The following is a 19,374-nucleotide window of genomic DNA, read 5'->3' on the forward strand; positions in this document are numbered from 1 at the left end:
ACAGAGCACAGCCTAGAAATAGAAGTGTTTAACTCACTTTTCTCTAATGTCAGTGTAAGGCCTGGTGTCTCATCCAATGATATGCCATGCAATAACCAGCTGCTATTGTCAAATCAACTGTTCTGTACCTCTTAGCACTATATAAAACCCTGGAAGAGATGATGAAAAGCATGTGTGTATATATGTATATAATTCCTGACAAGAATTCCTGCCCCTAAGAAATGGCTCCTCTCTACCTCACTAACTGTATTTTGAAAACAAACCCAAGAAGGTTAGAAGCATGTTAAAGAAAAGTTTGCTCTCTGAACACAACGAAAGAAAACTTCTGCTGTACAAAAAAAGGAAACGCTGTATGTTTATTATAATTTAGGAATATGAGCAGGAGGAAAGAATTTTATAATAGCTTGAAATCCATGGCAATCTCTCCTGTCTTCGTGTCAAAATTCATAGCGTATTCGACAGCAGTAGGGTCTGACAGAATTTCTGATTCAATAACAGAGCTGAAGAAATAAACAGCTTGCTTGCAGTGGGGATTCCATTCACAGTTTCCCTAAAGGAGAGAGTTAAAGTGAAAGAAGTCAAAATCTTCAATATTATTATACAGTAACAATGCAGTCAGAGTTCTTGCTCCCAGCTGAACACAAAATGATCAACAGTTATCATTTACACTGCCATCCACTCCACTTTGGAACCCATAACTTGAAAAACCATCTGCTACACCACACACTGAAGTCACTGACCTAAAAATGGATTTGGTCAAAGAATACTGAGAGAGAATACTAAAAATGCTTACTCCTTCCTCTCCAAATTTTTGGTTTTGTTAAACTGAGGTTATTTGTATGAAAAAACTCTGCTTTGACCTAGCATCCCATTTAAATTCTGAATTTGATTCCAAACTAGGGAGCATTTGGATGCAAATCAGTCTCTCCCATTTTAAGGTACACCCCTGCTCCCCATAAAAACATGAACAGATAATTTTAGTAATTCTGCTGACGCAATGTTCAAACAGTGTGAGAAGGGGTACTACACAACCCAAGCACGGCCAGCAGAGACCCTCTGCAATCCTACAGACTTTGACATAATGAATTAAAATGAAGATATACCTTTTCATTGGACAGTTTCATCAGTCCTGTACTAACAGAGATATCAGCAGTAAGATGATATTCCATCCACAGAACTGCTCCATGGCTCTTGCCTTTCCTGGGGAGAGATGCAGGATAGAAACTGTCACTTTCCACAATCCTGGCAGCTTAAACACTGCACTAGTGCTTAACTGAGAGCTGCAAAAGCATGAACAACTTCCTTCCTTGAAAGAAAGCTGAACAGCTGACTGAGTTGGTAATTGGGGGCAGAAACTTTAAAGTATTTGCAGATATGAAATCCAAAAAAAGGCAAGGAAGAGAACATGTCATAACTACATCTGCTCAGCAGCACAGCCACTTAACCAGCACTGAGTAACATGGCATGAATTACACAGCATAAGCTGGGAACTTCCTTTAGAGACCCCAGCTTCCACTGACTCTGAATTTAGAGGAAATATTTACCACACACATGGTGCCACTTCAAGTGCCTGCTCCACAAGAAGCAGAGGCCATGCCACTGTGCTGCCTGAAAACACAACTGCTGCAAAGGCACAGAGACCCCACAGATGGCTCTGCAGTCTATGAAAGCTTGATTTTCTCATTTTGTTGAATGAGAAACACAGCAGTGTTTGAGCTATGTAAGATCTAGATAGTTAAAAAAATAAAGCTTTATCATTTTTAAATTCTTTACAGCATTTCAAGTTTGAACAGAATTAAGTACAATCCACGGTTATAGTGGAAAGTATCTCAGAAGATGTGGCAAAATATAAACTGTCAGGATTATAGTTAGAAGAAAGAATAACATATACATTAAAAGCTATTAACATATACACAACAATTATAAGCTACTAGCATATAATTTTAAAACTATTAAACATAATAAGTTTAATTATTAAACACAATAATTTGACAAGCTAAGTAGAAGCTTTTTCTGAACAGAAACACTAAAAAAATCCAGGTAATATTTTATTTTCTCTAAACTATAAATTAATATATTTAAAATTTAAATCATGGTGAGAGCTATTAAAATGTTGGTTTTTTAAACAGAGGTATATTATCTAATCTAATAATATCAAACATTATTGTATTATTGTTATAGCCTAGTATGAATATCCACAGGAAGCTTGTGTCAGGGCAACTTCCACAATCTTAGGTCACATTATTAAAACTGCCAAGTACATTTGCACCAGTTAAGTGTAATACACTTAAAGGATCTCTAAACTCAACTCCTCTAAAGAGCTTTACTGGGAGGTAAAGAAATGGATGATGACAAAAATATTTATTGCAGTGAGAAAACTGACCTTAAGAGCTTCACAGAGCCCTCTGTGCTGAGACAGTGGTCTGGGACAGTCTTTGTGAAGTCAAATGTCAGAACTTCCTGGGGCTCTGAGAGTGACTTGCAGGGATATTCCCACAGTGGGTGAGGTTCTGCTTCCTTGGATTCCCTAAAATTCAGAGAATCCTGAAAAAAGGAAGGAATAAAATTAACTGAAAACAGGAGAAATGCACACCCAGAGTATTCAAGCAATAAAGCTGCGAAAGAGCAGGACTGCACTTAGTCATAAGGGAGAAAATGTCCTACATGCATGAAACCAAATGCTGTGACTGGGGCCCTCAGCCCTGAAACAGAAATGGGCACTTTCAAACACAGTGCACTGAAATGTTCTTTTTCCTCACCATGAACTCCATTCTACAACTGCCTATACTCCTGCAAATTAATCTAGAACAAAGCTCTAGAAGCTGATAAAAATGCATCTCAAACAATGGTGTTCTGCCTAATACACAAGTTATTCAACAGTCACTAAAAGCTTGATTAAGCCAAACTGATTTTTTGTTTTGCCAAGACTTATGGTGAAACTGATTTTCTTACTTTAATCATATCATCCATTGTCCGGACATCAAAACCTTCACAGATGCCACAGGGACTCCGGATTCTCCACAAATCCTGGAAGAAACAACAGCCTTTTGTTTGGCTTTATCAAAGGAAATGGGAAGTCTTGCAATAATTTTAGCTGTAGCTTAGACATTCAACAGCAAACCACATGCTATGTATCTCTCTCACCTGGAACTCCACAATCATCATGTGCAAAGAAGCAGACTGAGGCAGGACAGTGACATTGCTGGCAAGGTGAGAGCTCACAGCTGTCCTGGCATACCAGAAATACAGGTTATGCCATGGCAACAAACTTGTAGTGAAAAACGGCTCTCCCACCAGGACAGAAATCTTGGCAAAGGAGGGAAGAGATAAAAAGCATTATAATAAAGAACAACAACTCACAACACAGGCTGTTTAGATCTTCCAATAGTTGCCAGTGCAATATATTAAGTGAAATCATCTAGATTGCTCCATAGGGATTTAATTGTTGTACACTGCACATTCAGCACACTGGACATTGTTCTGTGGGTTTAGCTACCACATTTTAAATTGAATTTTCCTGCAACAAAGTTTGTGAGAAAATACTGAGTTTGAGTTTGGAAGGCTTTGTAATGAGTCACAGAATTCTGAAGTTCTGAAGTATGTTATTACTTCCAAATAGATTGCAATCTTCTTGAGTGGCCTGTGAAAGTTACAGCCTTGTAGAACCAGTTAAACTGCCTTAACTACTGAGGCAATTATGCAGCAGGGAAAGTCAGACCCTTCAAAAACAAAGCAACAACCCTCCCACATTCTTTAGTCTCTAATTTTAGTGGCACATGGTGTGAACCATTTTAATTTTAGATTAATTGGGATATAACAGAATTCATTATGGTTACAATTCATTTTTACCTTCTGCTCCCTACCAACCCCTAAAATTCAGTATAATGGACAACTGTAACATACCTTTTTATCTTCCAAATGAGAAGGCTTCAGCAGCTCAGGTCGCACTTCTATTATTTTAATTTTATCTTCAAGATTATTTGCTTTAAAAAACTAAAATCAAAAAGTAACACACTGTCTTTATCAAAAGTCACAGTTGAGTCCAAAATAACAATTTCATTGAAAATAAATAAGGAAAAAAACCCCAGCAGCCAAAAGAAATTTTAACAAAACTGCCTGCCATAACTCATGAGGATGAAACAAATCTATTCTTGAAGGCTGCACGCACCTTGCAAGGAGAGATCCAGCTTTAGCAGAAAATGGAATACTCACTTTTTCTATGACAGAACAGGACACACCAGAGTTTTCTAAGGTAAACACCTAATGAAAATACACAGTTAGTCAAACTAGCTTTATGGTTTTTAATTAAAAGTATACATAACTGAAGAATGAAGCAACATTTTGATGCCCTAGTGAGCACAGTTTATAAGAACCATGCATCTATTCCAGAGCCCACTATAATGAACTTTTTTTAACAACAAAACACCCTCCAAAACTACAGGTTAAATACTTCTGTTTTCATGGCTATACAAGAAAAAAAACCTCAATAGAATGCCAATACTTATTTTCCATTTTTAAGTTCCACACAGCATCATAAACATTTGTCCTAAGCACATATTTATTCATGAACAAATGAAGGCATATCACCACTGTGCCAAATTGTAAATACTGCTTAGTATAACCTGACTGTATCAGCTGGAAAGTGCTCAGAAGCCTTTTGCAGTAAGAAAAAAAAATAGTTTTTATCCAAAATTGATGAATTGTTAGGAAATATGCTACATTCCTCAGGATTATATTACATTACACATTCCCAGACATTCAATTCAGCTCTAACAGATTTTAGTTTAAAGAGCCCCCCATCAAGTAGGGCATTTATGTGTGTGAGACAGCTCTCAGCTACACACAGACCCAGTATTCTTACTGCTTCCTACTTGGCTCTTACAGATCTTCCACTCCAGACTAGGTAATAAATGTAATTATGGAATTGCAAACATAAAAGAAGAATACCCTCCCAGACATTTAGGTCCACAGAGTTTCTTCAGAGAAACAAGATGGCAAACAGGAAGCGGTGGGGAATAAGGAACAGCACTTTCCCTCAAAACTACAAATTGGGAAATGTCAAATCTGGTAATTATCATCTTCCTAGACTTCAGCTTGACCAGAGATTAATTTAACTACCCCTTCAGCACAATGTGAGTCTATTCCTCACTTGTCCCTGAAGAGGCACTGGAAATAGTTAAATAATGAGCTGGAAATGAACTCCATGAGAGAAAAATACCAAGCTAAAATGCAAAGATCTGAAAAACAGGACAAAGTACTGTACCTGCTTTGCTCCAAGATAATGAGCCAGCACAGGCAGCAGACTGCCATCACTGATACAAAGGCAAATGCTATCTGTTTTCAGAACCTACAGAAAACAAATAGTCATTGTTATTCTTATTGCAGAGGGAAAACTTTCCACACTTTATACACTTTCATACCAAATAACTGTAAAAAAATTCTCATGTAATGCCTTTGGCTTAGGTCTGAAAAAGTTTGCTCAAAAATGTAATGGATGTTTTTATTCAACTGCCAATACTATGTCTAACAAACACACAGAGCTACTACAAATCCCATGCAAAAATGGCTGCTTACCATTTATAAATTTAATACTAAAGTTTTCAAGACAAAACTGTAACTTCCATCTGCTGATGGAAGAAAAATACACTTTGTGAGCAAAGTCCTTCGCAGGGGACAAACAAATTCCATAAATAATTACATAAACAAACCAGGGTGTGCATCCCTCAGAGGAGCCAACAGAACCTGCAGGCAGCAAGCACTCACTTTCCTCAAGGACTTGACGTACTGGCGCGTCCGGCTCTGATTGTTCAGCTCCCCAAAGCGGGGCCTGTTCCACAGCAGATGGGCACGACACCTACAGACAGGACTCTGCACACAGACATCTGCTTTCTGCTCCTCTTCATCTGCTCTGCTCTCCCCTTCTCTGGAAAAAAAACTCAGTGTAGTATCAACCACAGCATCAGTAAGACATTTTTGTAAACAGCACATTGATGCATTTTGGCTGATATGCACAGTAATGAATACAAACTCTGCTGTCACTTTTTTGAAGCTCCTGGCTCTCCAGAGACATTTCTGTAACTCTGCATTTCCAAATGAAGAGGGGTCAAAAAGAATTTTCTCCTTCTTTAAAAGACAAAACCAAGAACCATCCCCCACTTCACCACTAACTGTGATGGTTAGGTACTTTAGGCTTTGCCCTTTCAGCAAACAGTTACTTGTTTGGATTTTGGATTCCAAAGTAAAAAAGGCACATCAGATTCAGACATTTTAAAGCCAGCACTGGTTTTAAAAATGTTTGCTGCAATTGCCATGACAACCAACATGATTAAGCTCTTTTTAATCTGAGCAAAAAGCAGTAATCTCAAAAAGACAGTGTTGACTAGGAAAATAGAAAATGGAAATGGAATGGCAATTATTTCACTTCCTTACCTGTATGCCACTTCAGCTGGGCTGTATTTTACGATTTCCAGGAACCAACCATGATTGCTTTATGCTTCTTTTCAAAGAATGGAACCAGGTACGAGGCAGGACCTTGCAGTCCAACTGAGTTTTTAGGCATAATGTGTATTTTCCACCTGTGCATTGCCCATATTAGCCTTTAATATTTTTCTACTCTTTAGGTTCTAATCTTGCATTTCTACAAAAGGAGATGCTCTTAAGTGCAGCAAATACTGCAGCCTGAGTAAGAGAGCAGTCTTTTCCACACCCAGATTGTTACCTGGCTTTCTGCAGGTTGTACCACACAGAGTACTCATCACGACAGGCAGTCAGGTGCAGCTTCTCACCCTGCAGAACTGGCTCCTCACGTGGAAGAAAATAAACACACTGCATCCAGTGATCCCTCCACTGAAAAGGGTTGATACACAAAACCTCAGAAACTCACTCATAAATAGCAAATGGAAAGTAAACAAATAGCAGGAAATCAATTAGGAAGAATGGGTACAATTTTGAAAATGCATGATTAATTTAAAGAATCTTGTTCAATTTAGCAAGGCTGAATAAAGACCAATATCACACATTGAATAATATTGATTTCTTGCAACAGAATAAATCCAAGACCATTGGCTTGCTCACTGGCCAAGCTTCTACTGCAACCAAATGAAAAACAACCCAAAATTACTTTGCATTTATTAATGCTGTTTACCCTCCATGGTTAACTTGTGTTAGAAACCTGAACTGCTGACAGCCTCATGCACCCAGAATTGTCACTTAGTGTCACTCTGATCACAGCACAACTACTATGTGTTTCAAAAAGCTGGTTTTTGCACTGCAAATATCCTATGCTGATCAATCAGTCTAAGCTGAACACCTCCAAATTGATAATTTCAAATTTTATTCTCAAACATGCTAAGTGTAGACAATAATTTTGTCCTTTGAACTTCCTTTTGACAAAGTTCATCCTACTGGTAAATTCACTCACAAAAAACACAGCAATCTGACTTAATAGTGATAGTATTTCTGTAATTATCCATAACAATCCAGCACTTTCCTACATCAGCCTCTTTTGTTTTAATGAAAGTATAAATATACTACCATGAACATAAAACTTACTTGGAAATTTAATAGAAGAACTGCAAGGAAGCAAAGCACAGACTAACATTTTAACCAGGGACAGAGACTAGTTAAGGAAAAAGATATGGACATTTTTATTTCTTGAACATAAAAGAATTAACGATATCTGGAAGAACAGCTTCAGTCTTTAAGTTTTACAAAAAAGATCACTGTTTAATGTTTACCATTAAAGAAAACCTCAAATGTGCATATACCATAGCTAAAATTTCTACAATTTGCTTATTTAGCATCTTCCAATACATTAAATACTAGCAAAGTTCCTAAGCAATTTAAGGCAGAGCTGCTTAAATCCCCCAGTACTCCAAAGGATTGCTCAGTCATCTGACAATGGTATCTGAAGGCTCAGTATTTTACCTGCAAAGCAGAAGTGGGTTTTACCCAGTAGGGAGCCATTGAGCAATTTATCATCCCAGAGGGGTCCATGTCAATATCCCACCAGGAAAGTACAATTTGTGCCTTGCCAGATTTCACAGCCTCCAGCTGCACTCTATAGCAGGTAGAAGCACTCTGTACTGGCTTACTGAAATCCACACTGCAGGGAAGCATGAAAATTGTAAAAAGAAATATTAGAAAGGAAATTGTAAAATGAATTCTTCAGAAATTCTCATCAGTTTCTTAAGCTCAGTACACAGCTTATATGAAAGGCATAAGAGGATAACTTTGCTTTGAACAAAACAATATCTTCCTTACCTGAACATTTTCACCACATCACTAAGGGTACTGAAGTCACCTGAAGGCATCTGGTTCAGCTGGATATCACAAACAGAAGGAAGACCTGGACAGTTCTCCATTTCTGAAGGTGGAACAAGTATTTTTTCACCATCCTCTGCTTCAACATGAACAGGAAAGAGTTTCTTCCAGGACCACATTCTTCTGGATTCCACTAACTGGACATAGACTGTTGCCCTGTGAGGCACTGCCTCACATCCTTCCTGAGTATTCAAAACAAAGGGTAAACACATTCAACAAGTTTCACTTATTGACATAAGTGAGATAAATCAACTGAAATTCAATCCCATTTAAAGAAAAGTTGGACTGGGAGCTTTGAAATCTAAAATACAAGTTATTTTAGAGACTTTTGTAACATTAGAGCAATTTGGCTCTCTGTGAAACAGAATACACATATCTGTCCTGTTCAGTGTGCTTCAGCAAGGCCAGATTACTTCATTAATCATGCAATATTATCAGTTGACTAGCCTCAGTTAAAATTGCATTTCCTTTATTGTTCTGAAATAAGAGATCTAGCTTGAGCTTCTCAGGACAGAAAATTACTAAGCTATCAACAGTAAAAGAGAGTTACTGATTGTAATGAGAAAATAAGAAAAATAATGGTTTAAATATTTATGCAAGGACAACTTTTATCCATGTTTAAAGAGTGGAAAACATACAAGTTGTCCTAAAATCCCACTAAGCACTAAGAGCGAACCATGAAGTTCAAAAACAATGCATTAACAGAAAAAAGACTAATTGCAATTAAGAGTTCTATATAGAAAGCAGTACAAAGTTATGGAGTGTTACTGTCTTTATATGGTGTCTTCTAAACTCATGAATGGAAACTTGGAAACCTAAACAAAGTTCTGCCATCCACATTTTAATGAAGGGAAAATATTAGAAAATGTAAAAGAGAAAGCTCCAAAATTATACCCATAGATTATAAGTCCAAAAAAAGGGATGTTATTTAAATACACTGTTAAAATATTTTCACATGCAAAATGCACATGGAGTAGTAAAATCACAATAGAAAAAATATCCAACCAAAAATGTATCAATGCCTGGGAAGTAAGGCTCATCAAATTTAGCGTAATTTTTAAAAATATCTTGGGACAAAGTTATTATTAAGGAGAGCTTCAAATCAGAACTGGATGCCTTTCTGAAAGACATTTGTTAACCAGTAAGTTATTGGTTTCAACACAAAGCAACTAGGTGTACTTTCAGAGCCTGTGATTTACAATATGAACTCAAATAGCTTTATTCTAGGAATGAATCTAGTAAATTATTGACTGAATAAGAAACTAGCAGAGCTGATGGTGTATTTACCAAGAGATACAGAAGCCTAAGTTCTGTATAATCTCTATCCTACTTCAAAAAAAGGCAGAAAAATTTCTCTAGTGATAGATGTGACACACTCCCTATATTTTCTTACCTGTACAAGATATTTGTGTGCATGCTCATAGGTTGGTAAAGCTCCTTCTCCAATCAGCTCTGTATCAAATAATTCTGTTACAAGGATGTTTGCTCGACACTGCATATCTCCATCTGAAAGATACAAATTAACATTGAAATGTTAAATCTTTTACCTGAATACACAAGTAATTAAAAGCTTATTCCTGCTAAAGAGTCTGCGGAAGACTGGAAATGATTTTCCATTTGAAATACAAATGGTTACTGAAATATTACCAGAACACTTTCTTCCAAAGTAGATTTCCAGTGTTACTTTCTAGAATGTAAAGTATCACTGAACCCTTAAGGTTGGAGAAGACCTTTAAGATCTAAAGTCCAACCACTAACCCAGCACCATCACCATGTCCACCACTAACCCATGTCCCCATGTGCCATATCCACATGTTTTTGAGCACTTCCAGGGATGCTGACTCTACCCTTTTTCCCTAGGCAGTCTTTTTGATGCTTTAACACCCCTCCTGTGAAATTTTCCTAATCTCCAATCTAAACCTTCCCTGGCACCACTTGAGGCCATTTCCTGTCATCCTGTCACCTGGGAGAAGAGGCCAACCCTCACCTTTCTCACCCAATAACTCCTTTCAGCTGTAGAGATGAGGGTTTGCCTAAGCCTCCTCTTCTCCAAGTTGAACGCATCCCAGCTCCCTCAGTGCACTCAATACACTTGTTTTAATCAAAAAAAGGTATAAGAAATAACAGTAATAATAACTTTTCCTTCATGGTTTTCAGGTACTTGCCGATTTTTTTAAGCCTAGCCTACTTTTCTCACCTGGGCCAACTGTGACTTCAGTGGAATGCTTGTTGATTACTTTGATCTTGTCAGAAAAACCATTTTTCTCCACTATCTTCACAGCAGCATTAGCCATGGGCTTGAACACCTGTGAACAGCGAGAGTGCAACAAAATGGTTCCCTTCAAGTCAGCTTTCAAAAATGGAAGGGCATCTACACAAAATGCAATATATTTAATTCTGAAAAAATTAACATATTCTTATCTTTTCCTATGTTTGAAGTTCATTACCATGAAACAAGGCAATGAGCCTCACTTGAAAAATTCAGAGCTTCACTGTTAGTTATTGGCTGCCTCCAAATGCTACTCCAATTTAACTTTTGAAACACAAGAATACACATTAATACTGTAGCATTTACATTAAACAAATTCATTTCTTTGTAAAAATAAAGATACCTATACATGCATCAACAGAAGCCCCTAAAGACTTACATGTGCTCAAGCCACTATGTCAATGAAACCAAAACACCCAGCACTGAAATACTCACTGAAGGATGCCAAAAACCTGCTTGTATTAACAGTGTAATTGTGAACAGAACTTCTGTTTCATTCAGAGCAAAAATAACAGAGATAGTACACAACCTGAAAATAAGAGCATCCCAAAGAACATGTTGAATATGTGCAACCCCTAACAAACACTCACCTCAATGGCATAGCAGAAATCTGCCCCAGCTGAAGCTGCCATCATGGACAGGAGTCCTGTGCCAGTCCCTATGTCCAGCACAATTGCTTTCTCACCTCTCTCCTTTACTCTGCTCACTGCAGCATGAATACCTTGGTAGTATTTCACATTCTGTGGAAAAGAAAAAAAATCAGCAACCTTTTATCCATTTATGTTTTTAATTTTTGTGCAGAAATCTTGCACTCTTTGACTGTGAGTTTATAATCAGAAAAAGTCCTACAGACACTCCTCATGCCAAGCAGTCACACCAAAGCCATTTTCAGCAGTAACAAGTGTAACTGACAGAACCAGCCCATTTAAAGTACATTAATATTTATCACAATGTTCATATTACTATTGGTCAATCAGCTATTCATAACATATATATGATTTCCAAATGTCATATATTTTCCCAAGTAAATAATAATCAGATCCATGGGAGATAATACAGGTTTTCTGATTAATTTTCCCCTGCAGAACCACTCAAATAGTCATATTCTCCCTATGGCAATCCAAGAGCTGAAGTATCTTGTTTAGATTCCTCTCTTCATTTACTCAAAAAAGTTCACACATGAGAATTAAACCTGTGTAAATCCTGGGTTTTAGTTACAGGCCATTAAACAGAGCTATAAGCATCAACAACAGGAAGAAAATAAATGCTGTCAGCCACAAGATACAGATTTATATGGTTATATCTTCTTTATAACAACCTACTGTAAGATATTCCTTTCCAAATGATTTATCAAGCCTTTCCAAGGAATACACAACCTTTGAACATTATACATTTGGAAGGTCTGCTGGACCCCCTTCTCAACAATTCTAGTCAACAACTTTGATACATATAATTCCAATAGCTGTTTTTATCACTCACACACAACCTGCTGCCTCTACAAAGTTTATTAAATGCCTTATCCCACTGACAAGTTTTAATTCAATATGAAATCAATATTCATTGTGGAGGCACCAAAAAAATCTTTCAAAATGTTATTGATGGAAGGCTGACTTAATGGCTAGAGGAAAATGAACATTTGAACTATTCACTCCAGACTTCATCATGCCTGTACATATGGTAGAAATACCACAGAAGAACAAACTTACATATACTCCTATAAAAACTTAGAAGCCCAGCTCCACTTTTACAACCTTTGAAATTTCATCTAATGAGCGCTCTGTCAAAAATGTCAAACACAGAAGAGCAAAACTGGCTACTGAATATAAAAATGTTCTGCAGTAAACAACAGAACAGTAAAGTCAGATGTAAGAAGGCATTTGTTGATTTAAGAGCAGGTCTGGTACCTTAGAGAGTACAAAAATGTGATCATTTTATTTTTCAGTGACAGCTATTCAAGAGAAATGCAATGGCTCTTTTCTCTCCATTCAAAAGGGTTTTGGTTCTGTACTTACTCTGTCCTTATCATGAAGCATATCTGCATAGCGTGACCTGCAATAAAAGATATTCCAGTTTAAATACTCCATTCTGCAAAGCAACTGGTCCCTGTGCCCCACAAATGTACAAACTGACACACTCTGTGAAGACCTAAAGTGTTTCTCTAATCTAAGGGATAGTGTAATTTCTGTGATCTGGCCATCAGCATAAAAATCAACTCATGAATCGCTGGCACAAATCCTCTCCACAGCAATGGACCCAAGGGACAGACAGATGTAGGGACAAACAGCTGTGAAGTAGCACCTGAGACACACATAGAGTCATACACAGCAATGAAAGACACTGAGACTTAAACCTCTTTGGTTCCCATTTCTTCATGAGTTCCACTACTCAAAAATACCCCAAAATATATCTTCTCACTTTCGCTGGCTATTACACCAAGCTCTTAAAAAGCTACAACAAGAACAGACAACCAGCAGTTACATGTTGCACTGCCATTTAAAAGCAATTTGGTAAATGCATTTTGTCCCAGCTCAGACACTGTCAGTATCAGGATGAGCTGGACAGAAAACATATTTGAAAAGTTAGAAGGAAACTACTTGGAGAATGGTTTACAACATTTTACGCTGACAGTTCTCCTCTGTATGCCACTGGGCACAGTTACTGACATTTAGACTATTCTACAGTCTGTTCACCTCATGCCCTTGGAACTTCTACAAAGACAGACCCCCAAACTGCCCGTAAAAAAATGTTGGATTTGCCCATTTTTCAGCGGCCTTTAATAGAACAAGCCACTTTTCCAAGCATACCTTGCAATCTCCTGGTGGTAGTCATAGTCCTCACCCTCTTCCAGCCACTCCATCGAGCCAGTGGTTGGATTGGCTCTTCCACAGAATGTCTTCATGATCAATCTCAAGCCGTATTGTATTATTTATGTATTGTGTGCAGCTTTGCTTTCACTTCAACAGAATACACCAAATGCTGGCTGTGAAAAAAAAAAACAAAAACAAACAAAGCATAAAACTTTTAGTAAACACAAGTATCGCTTTAGCTCTTGTACATTTCCCCCACTACATCTGTTTTAGCCAGAAGTACTGGTGACCGCTTCATGCTTTTTTCCTAAGGACGTTTTAAGCTAAAATATATCACCTAGCCCTGCACTGGAAGGGGACCCTGAAGATCATCCAGGTGTAACCCCTGAGAACACAATGCAGGAAAGAAACCAACACAGCAGTAAATCCTCATGGAAGAACATCCCTTCAGTGATCAGGCCGGCGGCGGCCCCTCTTCCCGGAGTCCCCAAGGGGGAACCGGCACAGGCCCGGCCCTTCCCCGCCTCAGGAACGAGCTGCGATAGGGCACGGCCGGAGCGCTCCCCGCCATCCCCAGCCCGGAACCAGCGCAGCGGGCCCGAGAAGCCGCGGGCTCGTCCCTCCTCAGAGCCCCAGGCCGGCAGCTCCCACACGCCGCGTGTGCCCACCTTGAACCCCGTGGGTGTGCCCGCCCCGGATGCCGCGTGTGCCTGCCCGGACACCGCGTGTATCCGCCCCGAGCGCCGCTCGTGTCCCTGTCCCGCACTCGCCGTCACTCCCCGCCGCCGCTGAGCCCGGGCCGCGGGGCCGGCGCTGTGCGGGCGCTCCGCCCTCTCTCGCAGTCACCATGGCGGGCGCGGCCGTGCTGCGTGTGCGGCGGAAGCGCGGCGGCTCCGAGCCGGCCGAGGCGCTGCTCCTGGCCTGCAAGCGGCGCCGGGCCGAGCCCGTGGAGAACAACCTCTTCAAGCTCGCGGCGACCGTGTCCTCCAAGGTACGGGGTCGGGCCGGGCCGGGCGGAATGGGCCGGGCGGATTGGGCCGGTGCTCCTGGAGCGGTTTGCGAAGCAGCGGCTCTCTCTGGCTGCTCCTCGCGGCCTTTCGGGGCTCCGCTCTGGCTGTGCTGCCCTGCACAGTAGCCCGGCCCGGGCAGCGCCGTCCGCTGCCGCTCACCGAGGGCACGGCGGCTCCTCCCGCGCTGGGACAGCCGCGGGCGCGGCAGGAGCACAGCTCCGGCCCACAGCACGCACTGACCCCCGGCACAGGCTGTGCGCAGCACTCGCTTCTCTGCACTTTTCTACACTCTTCCTCACTTGGAAGCTACACAACAGTCAATAAGTAGAGCTTGAATTTCTGCCTAGAGAGATGCTGAAGCTCCGCCCTACAGGGATAACAGCCTCCATCCAGCCTTTTCTATTGAGTAAGAATAGGGAAATGGTCTTCTTAGGATAAAGTTAAGTAAAGGATATTGTGCCCTAAATTTAGGTCTGCTGCAGTCTTCCAAAGGCATGTGTTTTTCTTTGGAGAGCTATTTTGTACCACAAAGTTGTTTAAAAATCAAATTGAAATAGTCTTAGGACTTCTAGATATTGGGCTTTTCTCCCCTCATAACAAGAGAATATTATGATTATGTTGCTTAAAGTCATAGTAGAAGTTACTTGAACGTTAGGATTACTGGTATTGCAGTTCTTCATCCCTTCCAGGAAGGCATATGACTTGCTATATTGATGTTTTCATTACATTCCTCCTCCTCTTTGTTCCTTTCCTCCAGAACGAACCAGTTCAGAAATACGTTAAAGATGCCATCACACGGGACAAGGCAGCTCAGAGCCTGCGGCCCCCTTTGGGAAGCACCCAGCAAATCCTTCAGGAGCTGCGCTGTGCCAGGCAGGCGGAAAGGAAGGAGAAGCGGTACCGGGTCATTTCCAGCCACCGGCCCCACTGTGCCCACACAGCTGCACCTGCCGCAGACGGACAGGCTGTGCCCCACGGGGACAGGTTGGACTCTGAAGCACTGCAGGATGCTTCACCAGAGGAGAGCGGCACTGTGGATAAAAGTTCAGACTGCTGTGGGAAATTCCAGCTGTTTGATATTATACAAGAAGAGGAGACAGTGGGAGATTCCAGTGTAACCACTGCAAACCCACAGGTCAGCTATGAACCTGGGCTACTTGAAGTGCTTTGGTATGGCTGTTGAGTGGCACATGTGGGCAGACTGCTGTGGCAGTTTTATTGCACTCTAAGTATTCCACTATTTAATAGGAGCTTTAACTAGTGCACCTAGTTAAAGCTCCTATTAAAGGAGCAAGTTGCAATGTTTCATGAGGATCCTGAGTGCACTAATGTTCAAGCAGACAGTGTGCAGAGCTGCTGCTTAAGGAAGGGCTTGTTCCACCCTATTTTCCTTTGCCCTGGTCTGATGGATAAGTTCTCTTTTCATCTGAAAACTGTTGGCTGTAAATGAGACTTTGCATGAATTTAGTGGAAACGTTTTTTCATTTTTTCTCAGGAGAAGACCAATCCAGATGCAATTCTCTGCAATGCAGTAGAGATGATCCGTGAGCGTTTAAACATTTCTGAAGATGGTAAAGAACAACACGGTCACAAAGAGGATGAGTATGTTTATGACATCTACTATAAGGAAACATCAGCCCCTGACTGGATTGAAAATATCCTTTCTGTACAGCCCTACAGAGAAGAATATGAATGGGTAAGAGTGTGGAAAAAACAATCTTTCTCAATTAGAAAGACATCAAATAAGAGATGTTTAAAATTCTGCTCTTGGAAGCTGCCATGCTAAGAAAGGTCCTTTCAGGCAGACACTACATGTATGCTCAGTGACTTCTTGTGTGAGGCCTTTTGTAACTGCCAGTCCCATGTTCCTGCAGGTTACTCCTGATCCCAGGACATCATATGACAAAATGGAAGGGATGGTGCTCAGGTCATGAGAAGAATCTCTCTGGTTTCAAACTGACAATTCCATTTTGGCACAGGAGAATTGCATCATTTATGTCTTGCTTGCAGTTAGGAGGCAGCCATTAAAATGGCATTGTAAATAGGACTGAATGAAAACAAAAGCAAGGGGGAAACACACAACTTTTACACTCTTTGAGGACTTGACTTTAATCTTCATATCAGAGATTTTTTCATAATACTTCTTCAGTGACTGTGGAGTTAGGAAGTTTAATCTAAGGTTTAGTCTTGTGTTGTATAGTTCCTGTGATTAACAGATTTGTATATTGGGAGCCTGAAATTATTTTCTGTCTTCCCTGATCTATTATACTACTGCTGAAGTGAGTAGGATTAAGCTAGACATTAGCATTGAAGTGCTGGAGTGGAACACATACATGTGGGACTTCACTGATTTTTCACCTCAAGCAGATTTGAAGTGTGCTGGTGAATGCAGTAACAACTCCAAATTCTCCTGCAGTGTGCCCTGTGTCACTGCAGAATTACTTCTGCTGGCCATCAGTAAGTATTTCCTGGCTCTTTCTGGTCTGTACAGTATTGCACAGCTGGATGAAAATTCACTTAACATTCACTATAAGCACAGACACTCAGCATTGTGTTTTGTGTTGCCATGCAGGTAAATGATGATCCTGGTCCAGAGGAAGTGTATGATGATGAAGATGATGAAAATGATGAAAATAACTGGCGTAATGATTATCCTGAGGAAGATGAATTCTTGCCTGAGGAAGATGGAGACAAAGGTACACCTGTCATAAATGCTGTTTGCTTTCCTGCTGTGCATGTATACATCCCCTCTTTTTTACATGCTATCCCTAAAAAAGCAACTTAACTGAGCACTGCTGGGGTAGGATTCTGCTCTTAAAATGGTGAAATGCTTGTAGAGAAGGATTATCTTTCTTGGAACTAGAAGAGAAATTAGTGCTTGTGAAAAGACAAAATTGAGAAATTTTGAGCCTCAAATTGAGGCTGCTGGAATTGCAAAGGTTTGCTTGCTTACAGAAGGAATCCGTGACTTGGGTCCACATGCTTGTGAAACACTGCCTCTGCCTTCTGAAGTCTCTACCCCAGAGTCCTTCAAGCACAGTTCAAACCCCTGCTCATACAGAAGTTAATCAGACTTCGTTAGTTTCTCAAGAAGCTTAAACTAGTCTGATTAATCTTATTTTTTAAGTAAAAAGAAGGGATAATCTAGAAGTGTTGATGCTTTCTCTGCAGATTCTGAAGAGAGCTTCAGTGATGAGGACCAATGTTACAGAAGAAGAACATGGGACAAGTATCGAGAGGAGGTTTTGAAGGAATTTGGATACGATCAGATTGAAGATTTGGGTTCTGACTAACAGCCTAGTTTTGGAGATGAAATGCACACTGAGGGTGAACATTTGCTGCTGTAGGAGAATGTACTATCTGAGCAGCCAGCTTCAGCTGGTGGACATTAAACAGATGGGTGTGTTATAGGTAAAAGATAAGTTATGTTAAATTAGGGTAGAGTTAAATTATATTGTATATATTACGTTATATTAATTGTATTATGTTAAGAGTTTGGGGGGTTATGAGAATGTTCTATAAGGGTCCAGGATTTGGTGGAACGGAGGTCCGGCAGGGCAAGGCAAGGTCAAAGAGGGATTGGATGGAAGATCTGACCAATCATTCAAAGCCCTGCAGAAATGATTGGTCCAGAATGAACGGCGTTAAAGATGAATGAGGAGCCTGGAAATTGACCAATCACCATGCATATCCGTAATGGAGCAATCCTGGACTCGAAGGGGTCTATAAATGGGGGCAGTTTAGTTGGGTTGGGGTTCTTCTTTTTGGAAAGTTGCTTTTGGGGGAGAACCCAGTGCATTTGTGGGTAGCGTTTTTGGCTCACTGTGTGGGTGCTTGGGTTTATCCTAGGTATTCCATTCCTTGTAGCTATTTTAATAAATGAGAACCTCTTTTTCCAGAGAAAGTTTGGCCTTGTTCATATTCATAACAGGTGTGTTATAAATGATCAATCGAAAAGCCAAATTATCAAAACGCAAAAGATTTTATTTTCCGCGACCAAATACAGTCCTCAAAAACCACAGCCGGTGCTCCTGGAGCGGTTTGCGAAGCAGCGGCTCTCTCTGGCTGCTCCTCGCGGCCTTTCGGGGCTCCGCTCTGGCTGTGCTGCCCTGCACAGTAGCCCGGCCCGGGCAGCGCCGTCCGCTGCCGCTCACCGAGGGCACGGCGGCTCCTCCCGCGCTGGGACAGCCGCGGGCACGGCAGCAGCACAGCTCCGGCCCACAGCACGCACTGACCCCCGGCACAGGCTGTGCGCGGCACTCGCTTCTCTACACTTTTCTACACTCTTCCTCACTTGGAAGCTACACAACAGTCAGTAAGTGAAGCTTGAATTTCTGCCTAGACAGATGCTGAAGCTCCGCCTTACAAGGATAACAGCTGCCATCCAGCCTTTCCCATGTGGAGATGTCGTCCCCACTGATAATAAGCCCCATGCCCTCCCTAAAGAGTTTTTCCTTATTTGTGGTGACAGAGCGTGGGCAGGGCATCCCCTCTTGTCTGATCAGAGGTCCATGCACCATTGGAAAGCTGAGCCTGTTTACACCCAACAAGGCCCAAATCATGGATTGGTGAACCAAAACCAGTGCCCACAATTCAGCCCACAAAAAGAGAAACTTAAGGAATTTGGACCCAAATAGTGATTCTGAAATCGTACATTGGTCTGAACCAAAAGGTGTTGCAATCACCGTATTTTTGCCACGGGTGTCTGCAGCCAAAGCTCGAGGTGCATTGTCACACCTGGAGTGTTGGGTTGCTAAACAGGCCAATATTACATCAGCTGCACTTTCTGACCTCCTGGCAGATGACAAAACAACAAGGCAAGTCACCCTACAAAATCGCGCCGCAATCTCCTACTACATAATCATCAGTGGGAGGAGTTTGAGGGTTTTTGTTGCCTGAATCTGTCGGGGCTGGCTGAGGGTTCCTGAAAGGCTCCCAGAGATACACAGACACCAGGGATCTTTAC

At 40.9% G+C, this 19,374-nt stretch overlaps 2 protein-coding genes across 4 annotated transcripts; one reads left to right on the forward strand and one right to left on the reverse strand.

The window, feature by feature from the left end:
- Positions 1-331: 331 nt before the first annotated feature.
- Positions 332-14,156, reverse strand: PRMT7 (protein arginine methyltransferase 7). Of its 2 annotated transcripts, none has more exons than XM_063167818.1 (18): positions 14,067-14,156; positions 13,396-13,571; positions 12,604-12,640; positions 11,182-11,331; positions 10,520-10,628; positions 9,716-9,828; positions 8,263-8,504; positions 7,927-8,104; positions 6,719-6,846; positions 5,764-5,923; positions 5,264-5,347; positions 4,213-4,260; positions 3,904-3,993; positions 3,145-3,306; positions 2,953-3,027; positions 2,384-2,544; positions 1,104-1,200; positions 332-550 (listed from the first exon to the last, which is right to left on the reverse strand). In XM_063167818.1, exons 2-18 carry the CDS (start codon positions 13,488-13,490, stop codon positions 395-397), a joined length of 2,085 nt encoding a protein of 694 aa, XP_063023888.1. In that variant the 5' UTR covers positions 13,491-13,571; positions 14,067-14,156; the 3' UTR covers positions 332-394. The 2 variants fall into 2 exon arrangements, with proteins under 2 accessions (XP_063023888.1, XP_063023887.1); XM_063167817.1 differs by lacking the exon at positions 14,067-14,156 and adding an exon at positions 13,814-13,933.
- Positions 14,073-18,312, forward strand: SLC7A6OS (solute carrier family 7 member 6 opposite strand). Of its 2 annotated transcripts, none has more exons than XM_063167819.1 (5): positions 14,073-14,389; positions 15,166-15,543; positions 15,904-16,104; positions 16,981-17,104; positions 17,580-18,312. In XM_063167819.1, the coding sequence occupies exons 1-5, from the start codon at positions 14,096-14,098 to the stop codon at positions 17,699-17,701; spliced, it is 1,119 nt and encodes a 372-aa protein (XP_063023889.1). In that variant the 5' UTR covers positions 14,073-14,095; the 3' UTR covers positions 17,702-18,312. The 2 variants fall into 2 exon arrangements, with proteins under 2 accessions (XP_063023889.1, XP_063023890.1); XM_063167820.1 differs by having other exon boundaries at positions 15,907-16,104.
- Positions 18,313-19,374: the final 1,062 nt, after the last annotated feature.

The sequence above is a fragment of the Melospiza melodia genome, chromosome 13, assembly GCF_035770615.1.
Source record: "Melospiza melodia melodia isolate bMelMel2 chromosome 13, bMelMel2.pri, whole genome shotgun sequence".
Taxonomy (NCBI): Eukaryota; Metazoa; Chordata; class Aves; order Passeriformes; family Passerellidae; genus Melospiza; species Melospiza melodia.

Coding starts and splice junctions, on each gene's coding strand:
- PRMT7 (XM_063167818.1), bottom strand. CDS start 13,490: ATGAAGACATTCTGTGGAAGAGCCAATCCAACCACTGGCTCGATGGAG. Junction 11,332..12,603: donor TGCTTCATGATAAGGACAGA/GTAAGTACAGAA, acceptor TCTTTTCCACAG/AATGTGAAATACTACCAAGG. Junction 3,307..3,903: donor CTCATTTGGAAGATAAAAAG/GTATGTTACAGT, acceptor TCCTTTGCCAAG/ATTTCTGTCCTGGTGGGAGA.
- SLC7A6OS (XM_063167819.1), top strand. CDS start 14,096: ATGCCGCGTGTGCCTGCCCGGACACCGCGTGTATCCGCCCCGAGCGCC. Junction 14,390..15,165: donor CGGCGACCGTGTCCTCCAAG/GTACGGGGTCGG, acceptor CCTTTCCTCCAG/AACGAACCAGTTCAGAAATA. Junction 16,105..16,980: donor ACAGAGAAGAATATGAATGG/GTAAGAGTGTGG, acceptor GTTGCCATGCAG/GTAAATGATGATCCTGGTCC.